We start from the raw sequence: 14,201 nt of genomic DNA, 5'->3' as shown, positions 1-14,201 counted from the left end.
CAGGGACTTCTCTGGTTCAGGGAAGCCATTGCTGTGTGCTCCGCCCTGGTGATTCCCAAGACCCCGCCCCACCCAATTTACAACCCCACCCAAGCTGTGTGCATCAGCTTTTGCATATGAATGGCCTGTCCTTTCGCCTAAAACAAACTGCAGCTGGGTCAGAGAGCCCCAGAGATTCCAAAAGAAGGCCCACTACCTGGCAGCAGCAGTGGCCTTGTTTCATAGCTGTGCCTCGTCTGGGCACTTCTAAACCCCATACCAAGAGGAGGAATCTGCAGATGTCTCTGTAGCTCCTGCTGGGAGGCCCCAGACAGTGGCTGACCTTACACCTCCTTGGAGATGATAATGGATTACAACTCTTCACATCCATAAGAGACACACTCAAGGGGCAGACTCCGTGAGCACCAAAGCCCCACTGAAGCAAGTCCTGCCCCATAAGGGTGTCTCCTGCGCAACAGATCTTCCAGTGTAGACACAGCTGGTCAACACAGACAATTGGCCTGGAGGTCAATTCCTCCCAGTAATACCAACAGCAATCAAGGGTTAACTACAACAAGACTGTGTAAATAACTCACAAAGGGATACACCAAGAGCATCCACCTCAGGTGACTGGGGAGGCTGAGCCACTGGGTCCTATAGCACACCTACCACACAAGGCCACTCTATCAACTCAAGGAGACTTAGCAGCTACCCAGTACATAGAAACAAACACAGGGAAGCAGCCAAAATGTGGAGACAAAGAAACAATTCACAAATGAAAGAAATGGATGAAAGCAAAATACTGGATACAGAGTTCAAAACCACAGTTATAAGGTTACTCAAGAATCTTCTAGAAACCTCCGAGAAATTTAGTGAGACCTTCAAGGATATGAAACAGGACCAATCAGAAATTAAGCATAAAGAACAATATACAGAGATCCAACAGCAGACTAGAGGATCCCGAGAATCAAATCAAAGATTTGAAATATGAAGAAGCAAAAAACACCCAACTGGAAAAGCAAAAAGAAAAAAGAATCCCAAAATATGAAGATAGTGTCAGGAGCCTCTGGGACAACTTCAAGTGTACCAACATTTGAATTATGGGGGTGCCAGAAGAAGAGAGAGAGAGCAAGATGTTAAAAACATATTTGAAGAAATATTGACAGAAAACTTCCCCTACCTGGTGAAAGAAAAAAGTCCAGGAAGTGCAAAGAACCCCAAACAAGAGGAATCTAAAGAGGACCACAACAAGACACATCATAATTAAAATGCCAAGGGCTAAAGACAAAGTATCTTAAAAGCAGCAAGAGAAAAACAGTTAGTTACTTACAAGGGAGCACCCATACAACTGTCAGCTGATTTCTCAACAGAAACTTTGCAGGCCAGAAGGGAGTGGCAAGAAATATACAAAGTGCTGAATATTAAGAACCTACAACCAAGATTCCTCTACCCAGCAAAGCTATCATTTAGAATTGAAGGTCTGATAAAGAGCTTCACAGACAAGAAAAAGCTAAAGGAGTTCATCACCACCAAATCAGTATTATATGAAATGCTGAAGGGTATTCTCTAACAAGAGGAAGAAAAAGGTAAAGATAAAAATTATAAACAACAAAGTGACAACAAATACATATTTATCAACAAGTGAATCTAAAAATCAAGTGATTAAAAAATCTGAAGAACAGAATAAACTGGTGAATATACTAGAAGCAGGGGCATAGAAAGGGAGTGGACTGACAATTCTTGGGGTGGGGGGGAAAGGGGTGTGCAGGGTGCGGGAAGAGATTGGACAAAAATCTTACACCTATGGAAGAGGACAATGGGGTGGGTAAGGGCATGGGGTGGGGTGGGAACCAGATGAAGGGGAGCTATGGGGGGGGGGGAGAGGAACAACTGTAATAATCTGAACAATAAAGATTTATTTAAAAAATAAATAAATAAAAATAAAATACAAAAAAATAAAATAAACAAACAAAAAAGATTCTTCTTTCTTCCTTAGATTTTGCTTTAAGTTCTGTGGAATGATTTCATCTTATTCTGCTGCCCTTTTCGGTCACTCACAGGATCCTGATGTCTTTGACACAGGATCCAAAGGTGGATTCCCACCAACATGTGGCTCTATTTTGGATGAGGTTGCTTCCCAGAGGGCAGTGTTACTCTGCTGCAGCAATCCTGTGTCTTAGCCCTGGATTCCCCGAGTTCTTTTTAGAAGGGACATACATGTATCTGTTATGTCACACACATAGGTTATTTTCTGGGGAGAGAGAGAGAGAGAGAGAGAGAGAGAGAGAGAGAGAGAGAGAGAGAGAGATCTCTGCTCGGAGCTTTCACAAAATCACTCTCATGAATCAAAGAGAAGTCTCAGCATTCATACTAAACTCTCAACGAAGGAAGATGGGGAAGTGCAGTGTAGCTGACGTGTACTAGATGTCAGAAGAGCAGCACGGAGCCTGACAGCACTAACCATCAGAAAAACAATCAATGACTTGGATTGTATAGATTAAAGATTTCTATTCAGCAAAGCTCACTACAAGTAAACTCAACAGATGGGTAGCAGAATGAAAGAAGACATCTGCAATGTCTTCAACTGAAAAATGCATTAATATCTGGAATGCCAACCAACAAGAAAGAAGATCGCAATCCCGACATGAAATGAGGCAAAATATGTTAACTGGCAAAAGCAAAGATGAAAGAAAGAGAAGAAAAAACTCAAACAGCTGGCATGCCTATTAAAAGAGATTTAAAATTATTGGTTATTACACACTTTCAAATTAAACAGTGCCATATCGTCCGACAGTGTGAGGACAGCAAAATTAGAGAGCTGGGTATTGCTAAATGTTGGTGCGACTGAGGAGAATCCTAAAGCATGGCTGGGAGAGGTGAGGACTGGACAGCTCTGTCGGAGAACACGCAGATGTGTACCTCAAGACCTCCGTTTCTTGCCAGATAGAGGTCTCAAAGAAGTCCTCCTACACACACCTCAGGAGAGGCTATTCAGTGCAGACTGGGGGCTGCGAGTCCCTTACTGAGACGGCGGAGAGCAAATTACGAAAGATGAACACCACAGAGTTTTATGCAGCGTTCGAAGCAACAGACTCAATAGCCACAGAACAACATGGACAGATCTTGAAAACGGAATGCTTTGTGAAAAGAAGAAAAGGAAATTTGAGATCTATGACAAAATGCTATATGAATTAAAAATGAATGCTCACAGAATAACCATGCACACTGGGTGAGAATGCATGTAAACAGACATTCATGTTAAATCCCATTAAAATGGTTGCTGTGGCGAATGCGAGTAAGCAAAGGGGGCAAAAGAGAATAAATAAAACAAGAGTAGGGTCTTGCCTGGACCAGGGACAATCATGTGCAATGAGCAGAGGAGTATCATGAACTCATCTCTCTGCCCTGCGGTCTGAAGCTAGGTTGGAAGGAAGGGAAAGAGGGAGGGAAGAAGAAAGGGAATAATGAAGGCTGCTGGTGGTGGGAACAACAGCGGTCTCGGAAGCAAGATAACAAGAGAGGGGGAACACAAAAAAATAATTGAGTTTAGTCCCCAGGAATCCTAACAAATCCTGAGGGTGCGGCCAGTGGGGAGGCGGGGGGTGAACCGTGAACTTCTGGTAGTCATTCTATATGAATAAGAAAGAAAAGGGTGATCCTAAAGAACCAGATTTGGGAACTTCTGGATTATAAAATAATTAAGAAAACACTACCTATCATGCAAAGAGATGTCTTTCCTCTGGTGGCAGTTTGGTCAGGAGCTGCCGGGTGTTGCGGGAAAGGTGAAAAAGAGGTTTTGAGGCAAAAGTGGCATGTGCGGGAGATGCCCTCTGTGGGTGGTTTTGGGCAGCAGGCTGTGGAGGGGGTGTGACAATGAGACTGAAAGTCTATCACACTATGAAAAACAGCCTCTGTGCCTAAACTAATATTAAAGCTGGGCTAGTGGTAACACATGTTCATATCCTCCTCAGTTAAAATATAAGGTAGCAGTACCTTTGTTTTCTTCCAATTCTGTACCATCCCGTTGTGCTAAGAAAGTGCCTGAAAAAATAAAAAACAAACAATTTACCACAGCAAAAGACACTTTAAAATATATATATATATATATATATATATATATATATATATATATATTATTGATTTTTTACAGAGAGGAAGGGAGAGGGATAGAGAGTTAGAAACATCAATGAGAGAGAAGCATCGATCAGCTGCCTCTTGCACACCCCCTACTGGGGATGTGCCCGAAACCAAGGTACATGCCCTTGACTGGAATCGAACCTGGGACCCTTCAGTCCGCAGGCCGACGCTCTATCCACTGAGCCAAACTGGTCAGGGGCCACACTTTTTTATTTGAGAAAAAATGCACGCTGTATCAATATACTATACATATATCACAAAAGTTATAATACTTTATTATCTTCAATTCTGTAATATAAATATTCAATTATAAAAATACACTTACCTTTTATTTTAGGATGTTCAGCTCCTGAAAACAAACAAAAAACATCACTGTAGCAAAAAGATAATTTTCACTTGAATAAAATATACACAAAGCATTTTTATTTTAGACATTGTTTAAAAATTTAAATTTATATTTACAAAAACATAAAAGTAGCCCTAGCCGGTTTGGCTCACTGAATAGAGCATTGGCCTGGGGACTGAAGAGTCCCGGGTTCGATTCCGGTCAAGGGCATGTACCTTGGTTGCAGGCACATCCCCAGTAGGGGATGTGCAGGAGGCAGCTGATCGATGCTTCTCTCTCATCGATGTTTCTAACTCTCTATTCCTCTCCCTTCCTCTCTGTAAAAAATCAATAAAATATATTTTTAAAAAAACCAAAACATAAAAGTGGACCACAGTATGCCATCTTCCTTTGATTTTTAATACTGCATTATAAATGTTTCATCTTCCATTTAACACGCCAATTTCACTACAGCAAGGAAATCATTTTAACTTGAGATTTAAAAAGAGATTTATACTTGACCTTCCTTAGAGGGGGAAAAATTAGACCTTTACAGAAACAGAAGTAACAATGACAGTTGACTATATTTTTTTTACAGATTCAAGAAATTGGTAAGAAGAATAAGCATTATGTTGTAATCATTCCCTTGTAGGGGATTTTTAAAAATTTATTATATCGTGTTCTTTGACCTTAAACTTTAGAGTTTTGAATCAGGAGGAGAAGGAGGAAAGAGAGGGAATAGGGAAGAAGGGGGAAGAGGAAGAGAAGAAACAAAAAAAAATTATTATATGGAAGGAGTGAACTCAAATAGCTTCAGAAAAAGATGAATACTGTATGATCTCATACTGTGAATCTAAAAAATCCAAACTCATTGCACAGAGATTCAACTTGTGGTTACCAGAGAAGGGGTAGGAGAGGGAGAACTGGGTGAAGATGATCAAAAGGTACAATTTAGTTATATCTATTCATAACTACAAATAGTTATATCTATTCATAACTACAAAAACTTATATTACCTTTACAACCAATTTCATCATCTCCTGTGATGCAATCCACCTCACCATTGCACTTATGCTGTTTTGGAATACAAACACCCGATTTACAAAGGAAACTTCCACCGTGGCACCCTATGCAAACATAAATAGAAGAGACTTGGTTTTCTTTTTTTATTCTTAAAATTGAATGAGGTGGAATCTTGATTCAAACACATTAATTCTACAAAGACATTTTTAAACAGTTGGGAAAATGTACACTTTTTTAGTCGACAAAAAGTTCTTTTTTAGTTAGAAGGATGCATTTTGGGGGATTTAAAGGCTAAATTGATCTCTACCTTTACAGCACAGCTCATCGCTTTGGTCTCCACAGTCGTTGACACCATCACAGGCCTTATTCTGAGGAATGAGTTTCTCATTCACACACTGAAAGGAGTCATTTGTTGAAGAAACTGTAAAGTAAGAATTGTCTTTGTGAAATTTTTTTGTGGAGTTGTGGGTGACATGCTACTTACATTTTTGGAATAATGGGGACATGAAGATAAAGTCAGGCATCAAATAAAAATAAATATAAAATGTATCAGTAGCATCAACATAGTCTATATTGTTAATAAGGAAAATAAATACCAAAACTGGCATATGAAGGCCCTGCCGTTATCTCTGAAAACCAGTACTTCCTGTGTAGGTCTGTATTTGCTGAGATTGGGGCAAGGGTTCAGGAATCAGGAGCACTTGCTGATACTGGCAAACATTAGTCCTCATCTTTCTTTTCATACTACTACATTCATCCTCACCCTCACCACAAGACTTACTTGGGTAGTGACATTTACATTTTGGTGGTACATTTTTAGCACCATTAAAGGCTTTGGCCTTTAACACCATACACTAGTATACGACTAAAATATTCCCATGTCAGGATGAAGGAGAAAGAGTGGCCTGGAAATTGAAACATGGATGTGGTCACAAATATTTTAAAGGAATGTGTATTGGCTGAACATCCCAAAGGAGCTCCTGAGGTTTCTTCTGATGTTTGATGGACTTGTGCTTGCTGTGTTAACCTTAATTCAGATGTTCAAGGAAGCAAAGGGGAGTCAAGCAACTCTGCTTCCCATATAGAAACTTGGACAGAATGAATATTTGAGTGGCAAAAAGGTACAACAAGAGAAGAACACCAATTTAGGTTCATTCCAAAACATGATTTTGCCTCTGTGACTGGCGACTGGGTATCCATCATTTGTTTGTTTCTTACAGGCTTGGTTTGAAATAAATAACCTTGAAGAAAGGAAAAACATCAGGCAAAACACTCTACCAACCTGCATCCCGTGTGTAGCACACCACACCAGCTACACCCCGGTTACTGTTAGTTTTTCTCTTAGTAAAAGTACATTCAGTCAAGCTGGACTCGAATCCTTGACAATGCACCTGCAGACATTCAGTGGCACTAGTATGGAGATCTTCAGGAAAATGAAAGCTTCCTTGAATATCATGAGCTCCTCTGCAAATAGAATAAATGAAACATTAGGGTAAAGTAATGAATACTTTGCATTTATAACCTTACTGTAGCAGCGGTTCTCAACCTGTGGGTCACAACCCCTTTGGCGGTCGAATGAACCATTCACAGGGGTCTCCTAAGACCATCCTGCATATCAGATATTTACATTATGATTCATAACAGTAGCAACATTACAGTTATGAAGTAGCAACGAAAATAATTTTATGGTTGGGTCACAACATGAGGAACTGTATTTAAAGGGCCAGAAGGTTGAGAACAACTGCTAGAGGAAAGGGAATAGAGTGTTTTATACATATGAGAAATAGCTTGGACAAGATGCGTAAAAGCATCAGCATCTTCACCTGTAAATGGGAATATAACTATCTCACCAAGTTTTTTAAAGATTAACTATAAAAATCCACTTAAACTGACTAGCCAGGTTTCTAAACATGGCAAGCACTCAGCAAAAACTGGTTTCCTCTCCTGTTTCTTGTTAAGGAGGATGGCTTCTTCTTCCTCACCCTTGATGTTCCTTCCAACTTGAATTGTGCCATTCTTGACCTCTCTCCATCTTTCAATTCCTCTGCACTCCAGGAAAGGAAATGGATTAATTTGATCAGGGAATTTTGGAAATATAAATCAGGCAAGGTGAGCCCAGCTTTTCCATTTGGTGGGCAGGCGGGGTGGGCCTTTTTGCCTGCCCCATGCTGGAAGGCTTACCATGTTGGCCCCATTGTTGCCTAGAATTTGGGAGGTTAAATTGGTTTAATTTTAGCAGGTCCATTTTGCCTTTACACCAAGCTACACAATTAATCTTTAACAGTATTAAGGTGATATTTTGGCATCTATATGCCATTTCTTGGACTACTCAATTTGTTCAAAATTTGTGTGGGCAGGAGGCTATACATCCCACAGGTGATAATTTACAGTGAACTATTCCAGGACAGTCAACTGTTCTCTACTTCTCTTTAGAAGCAGATGAGAAAAATGGATATAAAAAAAAATGTTGAGCAGCCTGGCTAGTGTGGTTCAGTGGTTGAGCATTGACCTATGAACCAGGAGGTCATAGCTCAAATGCCGCTCAGGGCACATGCCAGGGTTGTGCCCAGGTTGCGGGCTCGATACCTAGTACGGGGCATGCAGAAGGCATCTGATCAATGATTCTCTCTCATTGTTGATGTTTCTATCTCTCTCTCCCTCTCCCTTCCTCTCTGAAATCAATAAAAATATATTTTAAAAAAAGGTACTTCAGGCAAATACTAGCATAAACAAAACTAAAGCAGCAATGGCAATATAAATATCAGATAAATTAGCATAAAAGGCAAAACAAAGAGAACAAGGCAGGTATTTTTAATTGTTTCAGATCCATAATGAGGTAACAGTAGTCATGAAACTGTGCCAAACAGCATCATAATATGAGAACAAATGGGAGCTCTTTGGGGTAACCTGACAGGTGAATAATTTGAAAAAGCTTTCAACCTAAAACTATCTAAAAATATTAGATAAACTGTAATAAACGCCTACAATGGGCTCTCAAGGAAGTGAGGGAAATACCCACTGGCTCAAATCAGAGAAGTCTGGCAGTGAGCTTATGCAAAATATGATAAGAACAAAATAGTGAGAGATCAAAGACTAAGTTTATGATTAGGTTGAATCACAGGTTGTGGGTCACAAACTGTTGAAAATCACAAATACCCTGTCACTCAATTTAATGATAAGAGACTCTCATTGAGGAACGATTAACAGATACAGTTGAGGAGGAAGAAAATGGAATCCAGACTTACGGAGTGAGATGCAAGAAGTAAGAAAAACCAAGAAGTTGGTAAAATCAAGTCAATCTGAGTAAGCACTGACTGAACAACAACAATAATAATTGCTTATTCTATGATAATAGCAATTAACTTCAAGGACGTATTAAAATAAGGTGGAACTAAATACTGGAAACTTGATAGGGTAATGCCATTCTTTGTATTATTCCCGATGAAGGTGAGGCCTTGCTAAGTCAAGGATTCACAGTGTTAATGTAAGATAGACACTGAAGGAATAGAAATAGAATGTATAATTTCCAAATCACATGGAGGAAAGACGGGGGAAGATTAAAAAAGCAACAACAACTTTATTAACCTAATAGATGTTAGTAAAAGAAGAAATAAGAGCACAGAAAAGGCAGGATAAATAATAAGCCCAAAATAAGATAAGAAAAATAAATTTAATAATGTAATAATCACAACAGTGTAAATGGACTCTTCAGATAGTGATTGTCATGTTCTGTTAAAAAAAAATCTAGATATATGCTGTTTGTAAGGGACATACTTAAAATATAAAGACACAGAAAACTTATAAGTGGGAAATGATTAGAAGAAGGCAGTTAACAAGTCTGCTTATTCTAATGAATAACATATCCTATATAATAAAAGCCTAATATGCCAATGGACCAAATGGCAGAATGACCAGTGGAACAATTGGTTGCTATGATGCACACTGACTACCAGGGGGCATATGCTCAACACAGGAGCTGCCCTCAGCCCACAGGACCCAGGCCAGCCAAGGTGGGTGCCAGAGGGGCCCCCAATCACCCCACCGGTAGACCTGCAGAAGAAGGCGACCAGCGAGGGTGGTGGGGGGTGGGGCCGGCAAGCAGGTGGTGCCAGGCTGGCCAAGGTGGGTGCCAGCAGGGCCCCCCCTCACCTCACCAGGCACCCCACAGATGGGCCCTGATCACCAGCCAGGCCTAGGGACCCTACTTTGCATGAATTTCATGCACCAGGCCTCTAGTCTGTTATATAGAACCCTGCACATGAAGTATTTAAAATATATTTGGCACAAATCAAGTCTCAACAAATATTTAAACAATTGTCATTAGATAGAGACATTCTCTGACTACAATATAATTAAATAGAAAATCAATAACAAAAAGCTAACTAAAAGCAAACTATTCATTAGGAAAGGAAAATAACTTCTACATTATGCATGGGTCAGAGATTAAATCATATTGAAAATTAGAAAATATTTTGAACTCAACAATAAGTAAAATACAACTATGGAGGCCAATGGCATGCAGATGAAACATTAGTTAGGGCAAAATGTGTACCTTAAATGCCTATCTTAGAAAAAAGGAAACATTGAAAATTGATGAGTTAAATATTTAACTCAAGGAATTAGAAAAATTACATACAGAAAAGAAGATAGAGCCAAACATAATAGCAGCAAAAGTTAATGACGTTGAAAATAAAGAAATGGGACAATTTACAAATATAAAAATAAAAAACATTAATCAAATAGACAAATCTATGCAAAGTTGATCAAGAAAAAAGGAAGAATGCATAAATAAATAATATTAAGTATGGAAAGTAGACACCAAATAGATGAGGAGAGACAGACAGTAATAAATGTTTGCAACTCTCCAAATCAGGAAAGAATTTATATCCAGATACTTTAACAAACGTCCAGTTGCTCTGTGCTCAGCAGTGTTCTAAGAGCTAGTCCATTATGAGCACATTTAATCCGTCTAACAATGCTGGATTGAGGCAGGCAGTTCATATTCTCAGGTTGCATATGAGGAAGTTGTGTCAGGTAATCAAACAGATAGTTGGAACAAGAAAATCAACTCTGAGAAAATCCCCTGACACAGGCACTCACTGTTTGAATCCAAGGTCGAGGCAGGCCACATTGGCCTGCGTTATGCTCCAGCTGTCATTACATATGAACATTTTCTCATCTTGGTCTACAAGTTTTACTTCAACAATTCCCTCTGAATCTCTATTGCCATGCTTCAAGGAAATGTTAAATTGTCCTAAAATAAAACCAAAAGAATGTGCAACGTTTAGGCATTCACTTTTCTCCTCTTGATGAAAAGCCTTTAAATAACAAAATACAGAATTTCAAATTAACTTTAAACACCATGAAGATTTAACAAGGAATGGTAAGCAATCATTTTATGAGGGCTTATTATGTGTCACTGGCTGTGCTACACAGTTCTTTAGAATATTACAAAATCCCCACATCAATCCTATGAAGATTAGGCCGATTTATCCCCATTTTTACACACGAGGAACCTAAGTTCCTCCATTTTTATACATGAAGTTAACTTATTTACTCAAGTAGTGAAGTCGGGAATCTGAACCTACTATGTCAGCGATTTTCAACTGGTGTGCTGCAAGAATTTGTAAAACATGCAATACCTGACTATTTAGTCAGGGGCACTGACCTCTTTTCCCTTAGTCAAATAAAAAAAGTGACCACAGCCAACACAACAGCTGTCTGGTGTGAATGAGTCAAAAATATAGCTATTTTTTCTGTCAGATAGGCAAAAATTTTACTTTTTTGTGTGCCGCAGAATTTCATAATTAGTTTATGTGTGCCATGAGATGGAAAGGATTGAAAAATCACTGTACTATATTGAGCTCACTCCAAAGTCCATGCTCTTAAAAGTACACCAAACAAATAATGAAAATGTAAGCCAGGTTTGTAAACTCTCATATACTTAAGGTCTTTAATGGTTCAAGAGAACAAAAGCCTGACACTGACAAAATCTCTACTATTGCTTTCCTGATTTCCAACAATAGTAGAGATGGGCTCAAATAATGAGCTTTATTTCTCCTTTTCCACAGTACTTCAGCATTTTAACTCAGCACCACAAAAATATCTAGGTGACTGCAAACTGGTGTATATCATGATGCCTTTAAAAAGCATGTTTTCTTGTGTGGCTGTAAGAAGGTGGTCTAGTGATATATATACATTTTGCATGTAGCTGTCCAATTTTCCAAACACCATTTATTGAATAGACTATATTTAGTCCGTTGTATGTTTTTGCCTCCTTTGTCAAATATGAATTGACTATACAGGTGTGGATTTATTTCTGGGCTCTCTATTCTGTTCCATTGATCTATATGTCTGTTTTTGTACCAGTACCATGCTGTTTTGATTACTATGGCCTTATAGTATAGTTTGATATCAGGTAGCGTGATTCTTCCAACTTATTCTTCTTTATCAAGATTGGTGTTGCTATTTAGGATCTTTTGTGGGTCCATATAAATTTTTGAAATATTTGTTCTAGTTCTGTGAAATACACCATTGGTATCTTGATAGGAATTGTGTTGAATCTGTAGATGGCTTTGGGAAGAATGGACATTTTAATGATGCTAATTCTTCCTACCCATGAACACATTTTGCAACAGCATGGATAGACCTAGAGAACATTATGCTAAGTGAAATAAGCCAGTCGGAAAAAGACAAGTACCATATGATTTCACGCATATGTGGAATTTAATGAACAAACTGAACTACCAAGCAAAATAGAGACAGACTCACAGAGAGCAGGCAGACAGGAATTACTATTATTCACATCTCACAGATGTGGAAACTGGGGCCCTGAGAGGTCACATAATTGGGGCTTGGAGGGGCTTGTAGTTAAATCTGTCTGACAGTGAGATTCCTAATCTTAATTACTCCACTAATCTACATATTAGCATCCCAGCCTTCTTACCACATTAGGCACCTGGATGTAGACAAGCTCTCTGTTCTGAGGTGTCAAGTGTGAGAGGTTGGAGTATGTCCTAGGTCAGCAGTGGCCTGAGCTCCCCTTGGATCAGGGCTGGTGGGGTTGGGGCCAGGGGCTGGTGGGATGAATGCTGGAAGAAATGACGGACTGGAGGTCCAGAGGGGAGCTCCACATCAGTACCGATCTCATGTAAAGACTTTTTCACTGGGTTCTGAACCAAGTTAATGACCTTTTAGGTGGGGACAGTTCTGAAGGGCTGGGCAACAAAGCATTGCAGGAGCATTAAGGGGAAGACTGGCCTCGAGTCCTCGGGCTATGGACCCAAGTTTTGGCTACATTCTGATTTCTTTAGTTATCACCCCAATTGTTATTGAGACTAGAGAGAATTTTGAATTGTCATTATAACATTTTGTAGGAAAAGTTTTTTCTGATAGAAAGCATGGTAGACAATTTCTTTTTTTAAAAAAATCTTTTTTTTTTTTTTTTTTTTTTTTTTTTTTACACAGAGAGGAAGGGAGAGGGATAGAGAGTTAGAAACATCAATGAGAGAGAAACATCGATCAGCTGCCTCCTGCACACCTCCTACTGGGAATGTGCCCGCAACCAAGGTACATGCCCTTGACTGGAATCGAAGCTGGGACCCTTCAGTCCACAGGCTGACACTCTATCCACTGAGCCAAACAGGTTAGGGCAACAATTTCTTTCTTATATCATAGAATAGACTAGGCTTTTCCTGCCCAGGCTGGTGTTTCTCAGTGATTAGAGTTTGGGCCCGTGCACCAAAGAGTCTCAGGTTCGATTCAGGGTCAAGGGCACATAGTCTGGATCACAGGGATCCCCAGCTCCTCTAGGGCAGGGTGTAGGAGGCAACCAATCGATGTGTCTCTCTCACATCCGATGTTTCTCTGTCTCTCCCTTTCACTTTCTCTAAAAATCAATGGGAAAAATATCCTTGGGTGAGAATTAACAACAACAACAAAACTAGGCTTTTCCTACCTGTTGCTGTACATTCTCCACTGTTTAAAAACTTTGCCTCTGGATAAAGACATTCATAACTCTTTTGCTGGCAGTAAGTCTGGAAGCTTCTCCCGTTGGTTGAACACACTGTGGTGCCATTCTTTGGGCACTGGTAAGGGAGTTTACAGATGCATTTCCCCTTGAGGCACCTCTGCCATGGATGGCAGAAGACTTTATGGCAGAAGAGATGTGTGTATTTTTCAATTAAGCACTTTCTGTCCACCAGATCCTCCTGAGATGTGTCGGGTGCTAAGCTTACCTATAAAACACAAATAAAACATTAACTTAACAACAAACCAAAATCTTCTTTTTTGAAGATGAATAAGTGAAGAAAAGGAACAAAACAGACTCACTTACCCCATAGTACAAGGGGAATGTGGTCTGGCTGTTTTTAGAATTAGAGAAGCCCAGCTTCTAGTGCAGCTTGGGCACTTACAGTTGCCCTCATGAATGTGAGTTTCCTCATCTATAAAATGGGGATGAGCTCTTCTATTTTGCAAGGTTATTACAAAGATTAGAAATATGCATATAATGCTTGACAGGTAGTAGGCATGAAATCAATGGGAGCTATTATTATCCTAAAGCCAGCATAACATTCTGCCTTTGAAGAAATCAACAAATCTCATCAGTCATGTTAAGGAGGAACAAATTTGATGCTAAATACAGTCTTACTAGTGGCCTGGTGCACAGATTTGTGCTCATTGAAAGGAAATTAATTAGAAGAAATATTTTAATATCACTATTTGCTTTTTCTCTATA

The 14,201-nt window shown here is 39.5% G+C and overlaps 1 protein-coding gene across 4 annotated transcripts in view; it reads right to left on the bottom strand.

The window, feature by feature from the left end:
* CFI (complement factor I) overlaps positions 1-14,201 on the bottom strand; it is a 52,748-nt gene that overhangs the window by 13,450 nt on the left and 25,097 nt on the right. For 3 of the 4 annotated variants that reach the window (XM_036343350.1, XM_036343377.1, XM_036343367.1), the window contains 7 exons: positions 13,422-13,701; positions 10,565-10,718; positions 6,747-6,928; positions 5,772-5,885; positions 5,458-5,568; positions 4,442-4,465; positions 3,973-4,020 (listed from right to left, as the gene is read on the bottom strand). In XM_036343350.1, the coding sequence (XP_036199243.1) occupies positions 3,973-4,020; positions 4,442-4,465; positions 5,458-5,568; positions 5,772-5,885; positions 6,747-6,928; positions 10,565-10,718; positions 13,422-13,701 (913 nt within the window). The remainder of the gene's footprint in view (positions 1-3,972; positions 4,021-4,441; positions 4,466-5,457; positions 5,569-5,771; positions 5,886-6,746; positions 6,929-10,564; positions 10,719-13,421; positions 13,702-14,201) is intronic. The other variant, XM_036343359.1, reaches the window with a different exon arrangement.

This window comes from Myotis myotis, unplaced genomic scaffold (genome assembly GCF_014108235.1).
Source record: "Myotis myotis isolate mMyoMyo1 unplaced genomic scaffold, mMyoMyo1.p scaffold_m19_p_1, whole genome shotgun sequence".
NCBI lineage: Eukaryota > Metazoa > Chordata > Mammalia > Chiroptera > Vespertilionidae > Myotis > Myotis myotis.
Note: the sequence above shows the minus strand (reverse complement) of the source record. Positions and strands in the feature narration are given on the sequence as shown.